We start from the raw sequence: 17,427 nt of genomic DNA, 5'->3' as shown, positions 1-17,427 counted from the left end.
TTCTAGAGATATTCTTCAGTCTGAGAGCTAGTTTGGATCAACATGATTAGGGCCCAGTAATTCTGTAATATACTGCAATTGACAGTTGAATACTGTTTCTCACCATCACAAAAAGTTAGAACATGAATTCTGTTCAAGTTTCAGGTTTTATTAGTCATATGTACAGGATACACATGAAATGCAATGAAATTCAACAACAATAATACATAATAAAATACATCAATATGAACATAAAGTAAATGGCTCAGTAGAATAGAATAAACATTTTAGCATCAGTGTAATACAGAAAGGCACCATTTATAGTCCCAATATTTACATGTGTTTTGGGGATGGGGGGGATGGGGGTGTTTAATGTTTAAATTATGTAGTATTAAGCAATCATAATAAGATAGCAGAAGCTGTGGTGTGTCTGTAGCGTGTGTGTGTGTGTGTGTGTGTGTGTGTGTGTGTGTGTGTGTGTGTGTGTGTGGCGATTCAGATCAGGTGGTCATTTCAGTTCAAATGTTCAGCGGTCTGATGGCTTGTAGATAGTAGCTGTCTCTGAACCTGTTGGTATCAGACCTCATGCTCCGATTTAGTTGAGTTTTTGCATATCATCACATGAACTGAATGAGATGTTTCAGTAGGACATCTGATGGGGATTTTGCCAAATTAAAAAATATAAAATTCCATATACTGCAATTTTTTAAAAATGTACTTCACCAAAAGGCAGCATACTTGCCTTACACATGAGAGCATTATGGGAGATTATATGACGGTAACATGTGGCACTTCACAGCGATGTGTACTGTAGCTCACAATAAGCAGCAAGCTGCCTGGCCTGCACATGACTTGCATTTATTTTAGCACACAAGTACTTCATTGTTTTGACTTAGGAGTGTAGCACACCATAGGGATTCACATTTAGAACATATCAAACCATTCTCCACTATACATTCTCAACCTGATGACTGTCATTTAACGGCCATTTTAAGCTCTGATGCTGATGTTGTCCCATGTGTTGCCTAGCATGAATTATGGGGTTAAATGACAGTCATCAGGTTGAGAATGTATAGTATACTTGAGTTCACATGCAGAGTTACAGCAGAGTTTGTCAACTGCTCATCGGTCTAGCTGTCGGTGAAATACAAGACGTCTTCAATGGCGCATTGAAGTTTGTTTAGTGTTTTCCAATTTTCCCCAGACGTGCTTGATGGATTCTTTAATTACATTGAACTGATTTCTGACGTGCTGTTCCTTCTTTTTCCGTAGTGTATTCCTGTATTGTTTTAGTGATTCACCATAGTGAACACGTAGGCTCAGGTTTTCTGGGTCTCTATGTTTTTCGTTGGATAGGTTTCTCAATGTCTTTTTTAGGTTTTTGCGCCTTCTTCACAACACTGTCTGTGTGGGTGGACCATTTCAGTTTGTCCTTGATGTGTACGCCAATGAATTTACAACTTTCCACCTTCTCCACTGCTATCCCGTCGATGTGGATAGGGGGGTGCTCCCTCTGCTGTTTTCTGAAGTCCACGATCATCTCCTTTGTTTTGTTGACGTTGAGTGAGAGGTTGTTTTCCTGACACCATATATCCTGAGGCTGCATTTATTGTAGCTGGAGATTTTAACAAAGCAAATTTGAGAACAAGCCTACATAAATTCTATCAGCATATTGACTGTAGCACTCGCGCCGGCAATACACTGGATCTCTGCTACTCTAACTTCTGCGATGCATACAAGGCCCTCCCCCGCCCTCCCTCCAGGAAATCCGAAGTGCTTTGATCATATCACCTAAAGTGTCCAATGTTGTTAGTCGTGTGGTTTGGCCTCAGACCAGTAAGTGTGAACAGAGCCTGCCGAGCATCTGGTACATGCCATTGGCTTGGGCTAGTTTCTCGGTCTCTCTCCCTTTCTGGATGCTGGGTAGGTAAATATTGACACTGCAGGGTTTTATGACTCCTAGACGCTAGCTGGTAATTCTTAATTGCCACCTCTAAAATAATGTTGCACCTAGAAAGGTAAACAGGTAAGCTAGCGCTCCGCTTGTTCCCTGGTTACTACCAATGCAGGATAATTAGCATGGCTTGGTAAACAGAAACACGACCACAGAAAAATGCAACAGGGTCTTGGTGTTTGAGTTTTCACTGACTCACTCCATTATTACCTCTGCTAAATAGAGAAAGGGGTCAGTAAGATTTATAATACTATATTTTGAGTAAAAATAGCCTAAAGACCATATTGATTTGATTTGAAGTTAAATATGAACAGATGGTTAATAGATGCAGACTGTGACTCAGCCGTGGTGTTGGAGAGGGCATAACTGTTATTTCAACAAATGGTTTAGAACAGTTTATTACAGGTTTATAAACTATCTGTGAACTAATGTTTTACAGTTTAAAGTATATTTCAATTGTTGGCCTCCCGGGTGGTGCAGTGGTCACGGCATCGCAGTGCTAACTGTGCCACCAGAGACTCTGGGTTCAAGCCCGGGCTCTGTTGCAGCCGGCCGCGACCGGGAGGTCCATGGGGCGACGCACAACTGGCCTAGCGTGCACTGCGCCGGTAGGGATATCCTTGTCCCATTGCGCACTAGTGACTCCTGTGGTGGGCCGGGCGCAGTGCACGCTAACCAAAGTCGCCAGGTGCACGGTGTGCAACCAGTCAAAATCTATTGAGCAGTCAGTACTGTTAATAAATGGAAAGCACAATGTTCAGGGCCATACAATTCATCCATTGTACAGTATACAGCCTACAATGCATTGTACTACTGTATCCATTCTCAGACTTTCTCCTTCCCACCTTCAACAACCTGTTTGCTCTCTGAACTGGCTTATATTGGTTGTGTCGCATCATTTAAAACAGGTTAAATCAATTTTGAGTGGTTGTGTTCAATCAATGACATGTGTTCTCTATTTGTATTTGATTGTTGCCACTTGTGTTTACCAGTATGGATGGCATGTGCATTAGAGTGCAGAAAGTGATTTGAGAATGAGAATGTGTTTAGAGTTTTGCTGAAAAGTCTAAGTGAGATCTGCAAATTGTGTTTTACCATGTGAAATGGTTTAAGGTATTGACAACAGACTGCATAATTAGCTAAATGAGTCCAGGCAACTGAGAACTTTGTTCAGCCAATGGGTTATAGTGTTTTAGCAATAGAGAAAAACTGTAAGAACAAATTCTTATTTTCAATGACGGCCTAGGAACAGTGGTTTAACTGCGTTGTTCAGGGGCAGAACACAGAATTGAAGGGGCTTTACTGGCATGGGGAAAAATATGTTAAAAAGCCGAAGAACACCATCCCAACCGTGAAGCACGAGGGTGGCAGCATCATGGTGTGAAGGTGCTTTGCTGCAGGAGGGACTGGTGCACTTCACAAAATAGATGGCATCATGAGGAGAAAAATTATGTGGCTATATTGAAGCAACATCTCAAGACATCAGTCAGGAAGTTAAATTTTGGTCGCAAATGGGTCTACAAAATGGACAATGACCCCAAGCATACTTTCAACGTTGGGGCAAAATGGCTTAAGGACAACAAAGTCAAGGTATTGGGGTGGCCATCACAAAGCCCTGACCTCAATCCTATAGAAATGTTGTGGCAAGAACTGAAAAAGTGTGTGCGAGCAAGGAGGACTTACAAACCTGACTCAGTTACAGCAGCTCTGTCAGGAGGAATGGGCCAAAATTCACCCAACTTATTGTGGGAAGCTTGTGGAAGGCTACCCGAAACGTTTGACCCAAGTTATACAATTAAAGTATAATAAAGGCAATGCTACCAAATACTAATTGAGTGTATGTAAACCTTTGACCCACTGGGAATGTGATGAAAGAAAAAAAAGTTGAAATAAATTATTCTCTCTACTATTATTCTGACATTTTACATTCTTAAAATAAAGTGGTGATCCTAACTGATCTAAGACAGGGAATTTTTACTAGGATTAAATGTCAGGAATTGAGAAAAAACTGACTGAAAACTGAAAACTGAGTTTAAATGTAACGACGTTCGTCTGTAGAAGGAGAAGCGGACCAAAAAGCAGCGTGGTGGTTACTCATGTTCTTTAATGGAAAATGAACGATACATGAAATAACTTAAATCTACAAAACAACAAACGGAACGTGAAAAACCTATACAGCCTATCCTGTGACAACAAACACAGTGACAGGAACAATCACCCACAAACACACAGTGACACCCAGGCTACCTAAGTATGATTCTTAATCAGAGACAACTAATGACACCTGCCTCTGATTGAGAACCATACTAGGCCGAAAACATAGGAATGCCCCTAAACATAGAAAAACAAACATAGACTGCCCACCCAACTCACGCCCTGACCATACTAAATAAATACAAAACAACGGAAATAGAGGTCAGAACGTGACATTAAATGTATTTGGCTAAGGTGTATGTAAACTTCAGAATTTAACTATATATATATATATATATATATATATATATATATATATATATATATATAGTGTTGTAACGATGTACAAATGGTTCAAGTACAAAAGGGAAAATAAATATGCATAAATATGGGTTGTATTTATGATGGTGTTTGTTCTTCACCGGTTGACCTTTTCTTGCGGCAACAGGTCACAAATCTTGCCGCTGTGATGGCACACTGTGGTATTTCACCCAGTAGATATGTGAGTTTATCAAAATCGGGTTTGTTTTCTTTGTGGAGCTGTGTAATTTGAGGGAAATATGTGTCTCTAATATGGTCATACATTGGGCAGGAGGTTAGGAAGTACAGCTCAGTATCCACCTCATTTTGTGGGCAATGTGCACATAGCCTGTCTTCTCTTGAGAGCCCGGTCTGTGTCACGATCGTCGTATTAAGTAGACCAAAGCGCAGCGTGATGTGAATGCATGATTTAATGAAAAGACAGAAAAAACACGAAGTACACTAACTAACTAACTAACTAACTAACTAACTAACTAACTGTGACTGCTAAAGAAACACTGTGTTAACAAGCAACATCACATAGACAATAACCCACGAACCACAATACAAAACAGGCTATCTAAATATGGTTCCCAATCAGATACAACGACAAACACCTGCCACTGATTGAGAACCATATCAGGCCAAAACACATACAAACAGACTAACTAGACATGCAACATAGAATGCCCACTCATATCACACCCAAACAAAACATAGAAACAAACAATGCAAATAATGGTCAGAGTGTGACAGTCTGCCTACAGAGGCCTTTCTCAATAGCAAGGCTATGCTCACTGAGTCTGTACATAATCAAAGCTTTCCTTAAGTTTGGGTCAGTCACATTGGTCAGATATTCTGCCACTGTGTACTCTCTGTTTAGGGCCAAATAGCATTCTAGTTTGCTCTGTTTTTTTTGTTAATTATTTCCAATGTGCCAACTAATGATCTTTTTGTTTTCTCATGATTTGGTTGGGTCTAATTGTGTTGCTGTCCTAGGGCTCTGTGGGGTGTGTTTGTATTTGTGAACAGAGCCCCAGGACCAGCTTGCTTTGTTATGGAAGGTTTGGGAATTGCTTTTGAAACACCATTAACACTACCTTTTTTGGAACACCATTATTTTTGTCTTGCTGAGATTTACTGTCAGGGCCGAGGTCTGGCAGAATCTGTGCAGAACACCTAGGTGCTGCTGTAGGCCCTCCTTGGTTGGTGACAGAAGCACCAGATCATCAGGAAACAGTAGACATTTGACTTTAGATTCTAGTAGGGTGAGGCCGGGTGCTGCAGACTTTTCTAGTGCCCTCGGTAATTCGTTGATATATATGTTGAAGAGGGTGGGGCTTAAGCTGTGTCCCTGTCTCACCCTATGGCCCTGTGGGAAGAAATGTGTGTGTTTTTTGCCTATTATAACAGCACACTTGTTGTTTGTGTACATGGATTTTATAATGTTGTATTTTTTCCCCCAACACCACTTTCCATCAGCTTGTATAGCAGACCTTCATACCAAATTGAGTCAAAAGCTTTTTCGAAATCAACAAAGCATGAGAAGACTTTGCCTTTGTTTTGGTTTGTTTGTTTTGCAATTAGGGTGTGCAGGGTGAATATGTGGTCTGCCGTATGATAATTTGGTAACATTTGGTGACATTTTGCTCAGTATATTGTTTTCACTGAGGAAATGTACGAGTCTGCTGTTTATGATAATGCAGAGGATTTTCCCAAGGTTGCTGTTGTTAGTTTCAAATATTGGTTTAGTTTTAAATATTGGGGAAGATGCGTCGAGCTAAGGATGATGGTAAAGAGTTTTAGCCAATTGGACTTTGTTGTCTGTATTTTTTATAATTTCATTGAGGATGAAAGTCCCCGGCTACTAAGAGCGCCGCCTCTGGGTGAGCGTTTTCTTGTTTGCTAATGGCGGAATACAGCTCATTCAATGCTGTCTTAGTGCCAGCCTCTGACTGTGGCGGTATGTAAACAGCTACAGAGAATATAGATGAAAACTCTCTCGGTAGGTAATAGTTAAAGTACAATAGGGAAAATAAATAAACATAAATATGGATTGTATTTACAATGGTGTTTGTTCTTCACTGGTTGCCCTTTTCTTTCGGCAACAGATCACAATCTTGTTGTTTTCTAATTATTTGTGGGTTGTGTAATCAGAGGGAAATATATTTCTCTAATATGGTCATACATTTGGCAGGAGGTTAGGAAGTGAAGCTCAGATTCTATCTCATTCTGTGGGCAGTGTGCACATAGGCATGCCTGGCTCTCAAGAGAAGACAGGCTATGGCAGCCTCTCTCAATAGCAAGGCAATGCTCACCGAGTCTGTACATGGTATTTTTGCAGAATTCTGCATGCAGCCTCAATTTGGTGTTTGTCCCATTTTGTGAATTCTTGGTTGGTGAGCGGACCCCAGACCTCACAACCATAAAGGGCAATGGGTTCTATAACTGATTCAAGTATTTTTAGCCAGATCCTAATTGGGAAGTAAAATGTTATGTTTGTTTTGATGGCATAGAAGGCCATTCTTGCCTTGTCCCTCTGATCTCTATGTGTCTCGCTCTCTTTCTCCATCTCTCTCTCTCTATTTCTCTCTCTATTTATATTTCTCTCTCTCTTTTCTTTTCAGCCATTTTGTTATACTCCAAGCCTCATCATAGCCCTCTATTCCTCCATCTTATCCCACTCCACCCCCGACATTTCTCTTAAGTCTCAAGACCTCACTAATAGATAATTGACATGTTATTTTTGTGCATTTTGTTTGTTTGTTTGTCATTGGACATGCCATCGGTGTGAGTGTCTCAGCTGCTGATTCTCTGTTTTAATCCATATGTGGTTTCTGTGAAACGTGCCACAGAATGCTGCAGCAGCCCGCAAGTTGTGCCGCAGTATGACGCAACTTTTATAGGAGGAACCAATGTATCTATATTGGCCGGTGCCAATATATCCTCCAAACACCGGCTTTGAGGGGTTTATCACTTTTATTCAATGGGTTACCAACATATTCAAATAATGATTGTCATATTTGAATTAAAAACTTTATTTATATGAATTTATTTATACTATTTCATTCTTCCACAAGATATAGTTTCGACACAAATCTAGGGTTGCTACCCAAGCCGGCTGGTCTTTTGTTCTATCGGTTCGGTTGCCAGAGATGCGACCCAGTCATTAAGTCTAAATGTTCCGTTGCCATGATGGCTGGATGTTCTTATCCCTTGCTTGTAGCTAGGCAACTTTGGCTAACACAGTCTTCTAGTGATTTGTTTTGGATACATCCATAACAATGAGCATTATAATGATGTGCAATTTTCGCCTGGCACAGAACATTTGCTCTCTCGGCAGGCCACTATTGAGAAGCGATAGCCAACTACACAGCTGGCACAATCACTTCAAACTAAAGCTGTAATGACAGCAAACCAGCTACATTTCGTGTTTTTCTATTGACAGTTCTTTGTATACAGTACATTAATAAACATTTTGCTGATTCATGATTTCGACTGGCTGAGAAAAGCTGCCAGCCTGTCTGTCTCATCTCAACTCCTGACACGTTCATTACCATAGGACAGCAGGAGATCGAATTTCAATATTGAAACAATGTTGCAAATGTCCGAGAGACAGGCAACAAGGTTTATAAATCTCTGCTGTTGAAAACCAATTGCTAGTTTAAAAGAAATGGAAGATAATGTCTAGATGCTTTTTATAGTGGAGATCAAGTCTATAAATTGTCTGGCTGGGCTGATGAGACAGTGGATTGTGCAGTCAGATGGAACAGAGTAAATAGGCATTTTAACATCATAGATTTAGCTGGTGGTAACTTGTGGAATAGACAGCCTGGAATGTGGTTTTAACTAATCAGCATCCAGGATTAGACCCACCCATTAGGGTACTCTCAATACTTTCTCTGTCTGACAGACCCATTTCCCTCAGTGAGGATAATGCTCTCTCTATCTGACAGACCCATTTCCCTCAGTGAGGATAATGCTTTCCTACATAGTTGGACAGACATGCACTCTCAGACGCACACACACCATCACGCTCGCGCACACACACACGCGCACGCCTGCCCGCAGACCTGTGCTCAGTGTGCAATTTGAGTTATTCTGGTTGGAGATATGTCTGCAGGAGTACAGTTCGGTTCAGCTGAGAATAGTGGTGTGTATGTCCCGGTGCACCTGACAGCAGACAGACAGGCTTCATTCCAAATGGCATCCTATTCCCTATTTAGTGCACTACCCATAGGGCTCTCTTCAAAAGTAGTGCACTAGGTAGAGAAGAGGGTGTCATTTGATAGCAGACGGTCAGACAGTGTTAAGAGGGAGTTTAGATGCACTTCCTGCTCCTATTCCAACCCAGAATGGAGGAGAGCAGGGAAACTGAAGGCCACTCACTCTCCACTCAACAAGTATGAATGGTGCTCCAGCAGGCTGAAAAGCATGAACCAAACTGCTCTCTCTCTCTCTCTCTCTCTCTCTCTACCCTCTCTCTCTTTCTCTACCCTCTCTCTCTCTATTTCTCTCTCTCTCTCTCTCTCTCTCTCTCTCTCTCTCTCTCTCTCTCTCTACCCTCTCTCTCTTTCTCTACCCTCTCTCTCTCTCTACCCTCTCTCTCTTTCTCTACCCTCTCTCTCTCTCTTTCTCTCTCTCTCTCTCTCTCTTTCTCTACCCTCTCTCTCTCTCTTTCTCTCTCTCTCTCTCTCTCTTTCTCTACCCTCTCTCTCTCTCTCTCTCTCTCTCTCTCTCTCTCTTTCTCTACTCTCTCGCTCTCGCTCTCTCTCTCTCTACCCTCTCTCTCTTTCTCTACCCTCTCTCTCTCTCTCTCTCTCTCTCTCTCTCTCTTTCTCTACCCTCTCTCTCTACCCTCTCTCTCTTTCTCTACCCTCTCTCTCTCTATTTCTCTCTCTCTCTCTCTCTCTCTCTTTCTCTACCCTCTCTCTCTTTATCTACCCTCTCTCTCTCTCTCTCTCTCTCTCTCTCTCTCTCTACCCTCTCTCTCTTTCTCTACCCTCTCTCTCTCTCTACCCTCTCTCTCTTTCTCTACCCTCTCTCTCTCTTTCTCTCTCTCTCTCTCTCTCTTTCTCTACCCTCTCTCTCTCTCTCTCTCTCTCTCTCTCTCTCTTTCTCTACCCTCTCTCTCTCTCTCTCTCTCTCTCTCTTTCTCTACCCTCTCTCTCTTTCTCTACCCTCTCTCTCTCTCTCTCTCTCTCTCCCTCTCTCTTTCTCTACCTTCTCTCTCTCTCTCTCTCTCTCTCGCTCTCTCTCTCTCTCTCTCTCTCTTTCTCTACCCTCTCTCTCTCTCTCTACCCTCTCTCTCTCTCTCTCTCTCTCTCTCTACCCTCTCTCTCTCTCTCTCTCTCTCTCTCTCTCTCTCTCTCTCTCTCTCTACCCTCTCTCTCTTTCTCTACCCTCTCTCTCTATGTCTCTCCCATCAATCTCTTGGCCTATTTTGTTATCTGTCAAATTTAAGTTATTTGGACAGTAGATATTTGGACAGTAGATTTGAATAAATACACAAGCGCACAATGATACCACACGGGGCCAGACCCGTAATCATCTGCGCAATACACACGGCACAAATGCCAAAACAACACAGCACAGGTACTCACACGACCAACAGACATTGGAGAAATAATCGACAGGACAGTGGTGAACAGAGGGCACACTTATGCAATTACTAAACAATGGGAATAGGGACCAGATATGTGTAATGACAGTTCTGGAGGGCTCTGTGACAAGCACTCTCTTTTCTCTCTCTTCTTCTATTCCTCCTCACCCTTCCTCTCCCTTTGTCAATCTCTCTCCATCTCTTCCTCCCCTTTTCAGATAGTGTCCAACGTCCTGATCTTCTCCTGTACTAACATCGTGGGCGTGTGTACCCACTACCCAGCCGAGGGCTCCCAGAGACAAGCCTTCCAGGAGACCAGGGAATGCATACAGGCTCGCCTTCACTCACAGAGGGAGAACCAGCAGCAGGTACTGTGGTACTGTGGTGTAACCACAGGCAGTAAATTACTTGACATAGTTAGGCCGAGTTACTGCTGATGTAAAAAGGGCTTTCGAAATGCAGTTAATTAATTAAATGAAATGCATATATTTCCCAATAACCTACTAACCAAGGTCTGAGTTTCCGTAAGTAACCCTTGGCTTCTGCTCTCTATAGACCAGGGAAGGGCAACTCCAGTCCTGTTCATAGTCAGATTCATGCCTAACATGAGTAGCTACTACCAAGTGCCATATGCTTTGTTAGTTACCCATCATAAGCGCTGTCTTCACAGTAACGAGATGAATGGTGACAGTAGGGTGGTGGTGGTCATGACATTTTGTCAGCCGGTGATTGTCAAGCAAATAACTGCCAGTCTCATGGTAATTGACCTTTAATTAATATAAACACATTTAGCATCTCCTGTCTTCCACACATACAGTGGGGCAAAAAAGTATTTAGTCAGCCACCAATTGTGCAAGTTCTCCCACTTAAAAAGATGAGAGAGGCCTGTAATTTTCATCATAGGTACACTTCAACTATGACAGACAAAATGAGGGAAAAAAATCACATTGTAGGATTTTTAATGAATTTATTTGCAAATTATGGTGGACAATAAGTATTTGGTCACCTACAAACAAGCAAGATTTCTGGCTCTCACAGACCTGTAACTTCTTCTTTAAGAGGCTCCTCTGTCCTCCACTCGTTACCTGTGTTAATGGCACCTGTTTGAACTTGTTATCAGTATAAAAGACACCTGTCCACAACCTCAAACAGTCACACTTCAAACTCCACTATAGCCAAGACCAAAGAGCTGTCAAAGGACACCAGAAACAAAATTGTAGACCTGCACCAGGCTGGGAAGACTGAATCTGCAATAGGTAAGCAGCTTGGTTTGAAGAAATCTACTGTGGGAGAAATTATTAGGAAATGGAAGACATACAAGACCACTGATAATCTCCCTCGATCTGGGGCTCCACGCAAGATCTCACCCCGTGGGGTCAAAATGATCACAAGCAAAAATCCCAGAACCACAAGGGGGGACCTAGTGAATGACCTGCAGAGAGCTGGGACCAAAGTAACAAAGCCTACCATCAGTAACACACTACGCCGCCAGGGACTCAAATCCTGCAGTGCCAGACGTGTCCCCCTGCTTAAGCCAGTACATGTCCAGGCCCGTCTGAAGTTTTCTAGAGAGCATTTGGATGATCCAGAAGAAGATTGGGAGAATGTCATATGGTCAGATGAAACAAAAATATAACTTTTTGGTAAAAAAAACTCAACTCGTCGTGTTTGGAGGACAAAGAGTTGCATCCAAAGAACACCATACCTACTGTGAAGCATGGGGGTGGAAACATCATGCTTTGGGGCTGTTTTTCTGCAAAGGGACCAGGACGTGTAAAGGAAAGGAAAGGAAAGAATGAATGGGGCCATGTATCGTGAGATTTTGAGTGAAAACCTCCTTCCATCAGCAAGGGCATTGAAGATGAAACGTGGCTGGGTCTTTCAGCATGACAATGATCCCTAACACACCTCCCGGGCAACGGAGTGGCTTCGTAAGAAGCATTTCAAGGTCCTGGAGTGGCCTAGCCAGTCTCCAGATCTCAACCCCATAGAAAATCTTTGGAGGGAATTGAAAGTCCGTGTTGCCCAGCAACAGCCCCAAAACATCACTGCTCTAGAGGAGATCTGCATGGAGGAATGGGCCAAAATACCAGCAACAGTGTGTGAAAACCTTCTGAATACTTACAGAATAACGTTTGACCTCTGTCATTGCCAATAAAGGGTATATAACAAAGTATTGAGAAACTTTTGTTATTGACCAAATATTTATTTTCCACCATAATTTGCAAATAAATTAATTAAAATCCTACAATGTGATTTTCTGGATTTTTTTTCTAATTTTGTCTGTCATAGTTGAAGTGTACCTATGATGAAAATTACAGGCCTCTCTCATATTTTTAAGTGGGATAACCTGCACAATTGGTGGCTGACTAAATACTTTATTGCCCCACTGTATATTACAAGCCACTGATGCAGACCTTTGGAACATCTACATTTTAAAAAGTCTATTAAATCCATGTAATAAAGCCTACACCTTCACAATACATCCATTATTTATTTTAGACAGGTCTAAAGAAACATGATATGAAGAAAATGTAGTCTACTTTAGAAGAACAGAAAAGCCTACTCTGAGTTGTCCTTATGTTAGGTCCTAATCTGGCTATGCCGTATGGCTGTGGGCTACACTAGTTCATTTAGCAGACAAGATTTGCTTAGAATTCCATGGCATTATTTTATATTATTTTATAGTATGAAGAATACAGTGGAGCAGAGCTGAATAAAATAGAAAGTCTATTTTCTTCAAACAATTTCAGTGAGTGTGCACATGCGGCTACTCTGTGTTGAGCGGTTAACATAGAAACAGGTCCTCCTATATGCTTAATTTATTTATGTAACTTTAGTTGTGTTACAAATGTTGGGCTATATGTTTAGATTTCTAATACATTTTAAGGCTGCAAGATGCGACTCTAATGAGGATTTGAAAAAAGTTGCATGAAAGGCATGAGCTCTGCTTTGTTTTTTTTTACACAGGCTGTACACACTTCATCAGTCTCTCACTCACAATTTGACAAGCACTTGATAATGCCTCGTATTTCACGGCTGCATCTCCTTTGTGTGGCATTAATACCCCCTAAAAAATCCATGCCTTTTGCGGCCAGTGGCCAGCCTGCCGATGCACCTCTCACATAACTCTCAGTCATGTGATCGGGTCTTTCTCACAGGCTACAAGTGAAGACAGACATATCGGGGACACAACTGCATGAGTCTTTATCCTATTCCGAGGCGCATATGGAAGATATTGTAAGATCTGTCCACATTTACTTTTCTTCAGCCTACAAGATGAGTAGGCCTAACGAACAGCAAAAGCACTATCCTATGTCAATCTACCATCCCCCACACTACAAATGTTGACCTAGTCTATTCTGCGCGAGAAATAAATATTCCAAACATAGTCTGGGACAGTTGTGGGATACGATAGATCCCAAATAAATACAACCACTAACATAAAAAAAACTGTTTTAAGCAACGAGTCAGACGCAACAGATGAGAACATTTAGCTCAAAATGTTGATAAACTATAAGGTTATTTTTTCACATTATAAGTGCAGCAACGCGCACACGGCAGTAGGCTATAAGCGTGAATGTTCCATTAGCAGGAAAACAAATGCGATTATGCATGTTTTGCTTTTATTATAAAGGTGACTTTTTATGGTGAAAATGATCTTCCCCAAACGTGAATCTCACGCGCTGCTTATGTATGCCAGTTAGGCTCTACACCTGTTGTAAAGCGGATTCATGTGCTTGATTTTAAGAAATTATGTGGACCCTTTTTTTAAAAAGGGGGTAGATCAGCTTTAATATTGCAGATAGATTGTAGCTTCCGTCGATGTAATTGTCTGCATCACTTCCAATCACCCATATATTTTTGGGCAAATATATATACACTACCGTTCAAATGTTTGGGGTCACTTAGAAATGTCCTTGTTTTTGAAAGAAAAGCACAATCCTCTGTCCAGTGTCTGTGTTCTTTTGCCCATCTTAATCTTTTATTTTTATTGGCCAGTCTGAGATATGGCTTTTTCTTTGCAACTCTGCCAAGAAGGACAGCATTCCGGAGTCACCTCTTCACTGTTGATGTTGAGACTGGTGTTTTGCGGGTACTATTTGACGAAGCTACCAGTGGAGTTCCTTTGAGGCGTCTGTTTCTCAAACTAGATACTCTAATGTACTTGTCCTCTTGCTCAGATGTGCACCGGGGCCACCCACTCCTCTTTCTATTCTGGTTAGTTCCAGTTTGCACTGTTCTGTGAAGGGAGTAGTACACAGCCATGTATGAGATCTTCAGTTTCTTGGCATTTCTCGCATGGAATAGCCTACATTTCTCAGAACAGGAATAGACTGACGAGTTTCTGAAGAAAGTACTTTGTTTCTGGCCATTTTGAGCCTGTAATGGAACCCACAAATGCTGATGCTCCAGATACTCAACTAATCTAAAGAAGGCTAGTTTTATTGCTTCTTAATTAATCAGCACAACAGTTTTCAGCTGTGCTAACATAATTGCATATGGGTTTTCTAATGATCAATTAGCCTTTTAAAATGATAAACTTGGATTAGCTAACATTGGAACACAGGAGTGATGGTTGCTGATAATGGGCCTTTGTACGCCTATGTAAATATCCCATTAAAAATCAGCTGTTTCCAGCTACTATAGTCATTTACAACATTAACAATGTCTACACTGTTATTTTAATGGACAAAAAATGTGTTTTTCTTTCAAAAACAAGGACATTTCTAAATGATCCCAAACTTTTGAACGTTAGTTTACATATACTGGACATACAGTACTAGTCAATAGTTTGGACACACCTACTCATTCAAGGGTTTTTCTTTATTTTTACTATTTTCTACATTGTAGAATAATAGTGAAGGCATCAAAAAACTATGAAATAACACATATGTAATCATGTAGTAAGCAAAAAGTGTTAAACAAATCAAAATATATTTTATATTTGAGGTTCTTCAAAGTAGCCACCCTTTGCCTTGATGACAGCTTTGCACAATCTTGGCATTCTCTCAACCAGAATGCTTTTCCAACTCTCTTGAAGGAGTTCCCACATATGCTGAGCACTTGGAGAAGCCTAATTACCGTGACTAAACGGTCATGTGGAATTTGACTGTCGTCATGACTTGTGACCGCTGGTGTGGCAGTAATTCGGTCAACGTAACAGCCCTAGGCAACAGTAATAATGACTTCAGCTCTCCAAGCCACTAAGCAGAGGGAGCGATAGAACAACTCATAACCAGCAGCTAATTGGCTAGGATTGACAGGAAGTGAGAGGAGTGTGTGTGGGGTTGGTGGCCTATCCTAGCCCCTTGGTAACACCTGCCCACACATGGCTGCTGCTGCGGCGTAAACAGAACAGGAGCTATGTCCCAAATGGCACCTTATTCCATATATAGTGTTCACATGTTAACCAGAGGCTAGTATATATAAGGAATAGAGTACCAATTGGGATGCAAGCCAAGGAGATGACATCAAGGGCTGGCCCACACTCTCAGTGATGACATCTCTCAGCATATAGGGTCACTGTGGCGTGGGCGTCATGGCAATAGAGGGATGGAGAGATGGAGAGAGGGGGTGAGCAGCCATGCGTTTCGAGTGCTCAATTACCCAGGTCTTCCCCTGTGGGATAGGCCAAAATCAACACCTCTCCATTTCTCTGTCTCACTGTCTGTCTCGTGTACTGACTCTACTGAACTAAATCTCTGGTTGGTACTTTTTCTCTCTACACTCTCCCTCTCCCCTGCCTCTCTTTCTCTCTCCCTCTCCCCTGCCTCTCCCTCTCCCCTGCCTCTCTCCCTCTCCCCTGCCCCTCTCTCTCACTTTCCCTCTCCCCTGCTTCTCTCTCTCTCTCTCTCCCTCTCCCCTTCCTCTCTCTCTCTCCCCTGCCTCTCTCTCTCTCCCTCTCCCCTGCCTCTCTCTCTCACTCTCCCCTGCCTCTCTCTCTCTCTCTCTCCCTCTCCCCTTCCTCTCTCTCCCCTGCCTCTCTCACTTTCCCTCTCCCCTGCCTCTCTCTCTCTCCCTCTCCCCTGCCCCTCTCTCTCACTCTCCCCTGCCTCTCTCTCCCTCCCTCTCCCCTGCCTATCTCTCTCACCCTCTTCCCTGCCTATCTCTCTCTTCCTCTCCCCTGCCTCTCTCTCTCACTCTCCCCTGCCTCTCTCTCTCTCCCTCTCCCCTGCCTATCTCTCTCTCCCTCTCCCCTGCCTCTCTCTCTCTCTCCCCTGCCTATATCTCTCTCTCCCTCTCCCCTGCCTCTCTCTCTCTCTCTGATTTTCTCTCATTCTCTCTTTCTCTCTTGCTGTCTTCCCTATCTCCCCCCTCGTCTCTCTCGCCCTCCATCCATCCCTCTCTCTCTTTTCTCTCCCACCCCCCCTCGATCTCTCTCTGCAGGAGCGTCTCCTGCTCTCCGTGCTTCCCCGTCATGTTGCCATGGAGATGAAAGCTGACATTAACGCCAAGCAGGAAGACATGATGTTTCACAAGATCTACATCCAGAAGCACGACAACGTCAGGTACCAGTCACCACTGACGTCATCAGGGAGAGGAGGGACACATGCAGTCAGTGCCATGCTCTAAAGCCATGTCTAGGTCTTTCCCTTCACCAATTACAGTAACATGCTACTTTTATCAGCATTACCTAGCCTCTGAGGTTCAGCTAAACATGCTATCCGTAGTAGTGGTAGGGTCTGTCTGGGGCTTGACTGCAGTGCAGTTGTAGTGGGCGTGGCCAATGGTGCGGTTTTAGAGGCCCTCCTCTTGGCTGCAGAGACTAAATGTTGCTGTTTGAAAGCTAGTTTCATTTTGCCATGGGGCAGAGAGAACTTTTGACAGCTTTAAAGCTAGTGTTCTGCAATAAAACACATTCTGTCATTTGGCTGAGAGAAAAATGGCAGTTTCAAACCTAATTTCCTGCAATTCTACAAATGTTTTCATTATGCTATCTGAGTGACTCAAACATAACAAATTCAATGGGGGGGGGGGGGGGGCCTATGCCAATTTTAGATTCTCACTGACTGGTTTTTATTATGGTGTTTGTTAGTTCTCAAAGATTATCTTATCTAAAATACATAGCTCCATTATCAAGCTAAGCTTGGCTGACTATGTGGCTAATACCCTGCTAACGGGAGGGAGGCTTGGGTTAGCAAGCCGCTAACAGCGCCCAGCTGCCCTCAGTAATTGGGGCTACGCTGAACAGCAGACAGACAACAGGAAAAGAGAGAGACATCTCCTGGCAGGTGGAGAGAGAGAGAGATAGATAGAGAGTACTCAGTGGCAGAATACCTGACCACTGTGACTGACCCAAACTTAAGGAAAGCTTTGACTATGTATCGACTCAGTGAGCATAGCCTTGCTATTGAGAAAGGCCGCCTGTAGGCAGACCTGGCTCTCAAGAGAAGAC

General features: G+C 42.7%; 1 protein-coding gene across 2 annotated transcripts in view; it reads left to right on the top strand.

Annotated features, from left to right (window-relative positions):
• LOC110501809 (adenylate cyclase type 5) overlaps nt 1-17,427 on the top strand; it is a 126,882-nt gene that overhangs the window by 58,873 nt on the left and 50,582 nt on the right. For both annotated transcript variants that reach the window (XM_036959226.2, XM_036959224.2), the window contains exons 2-3: nt 10,247-10,396; nt 16,419-16,540. In XM_036959226.2, the coding sequence (XP_036815121.2) occupies nt 10,247-10,396; nt 16,419-16,540 (272 nt within the window). The remainder of the gene's footprint in view (nt 1-10,246; nt 10,397-16,418; nt 16,541-17,427) is intronic.

This window comes from Oncorhynchus mykiss, chromosome 22 (genome assembly GCF_057628025.1).
Source record: "Oncorhynchus mykiss isolate SJ-2025 chromosome 22, ASM5762802v1, whole genome shotgun sequence".
NCBI classification, from domain to species: domain Eukaryota; kingdom Metazoa; phylum Chordata; class Actinopteri; order Salmoniformes; family Salmonidae; genus Oncorhynchus; species Oncorhynchus mykiss.
This window is presented reverse-complemented; position numbering and strand designations above follow the sequence as displayed.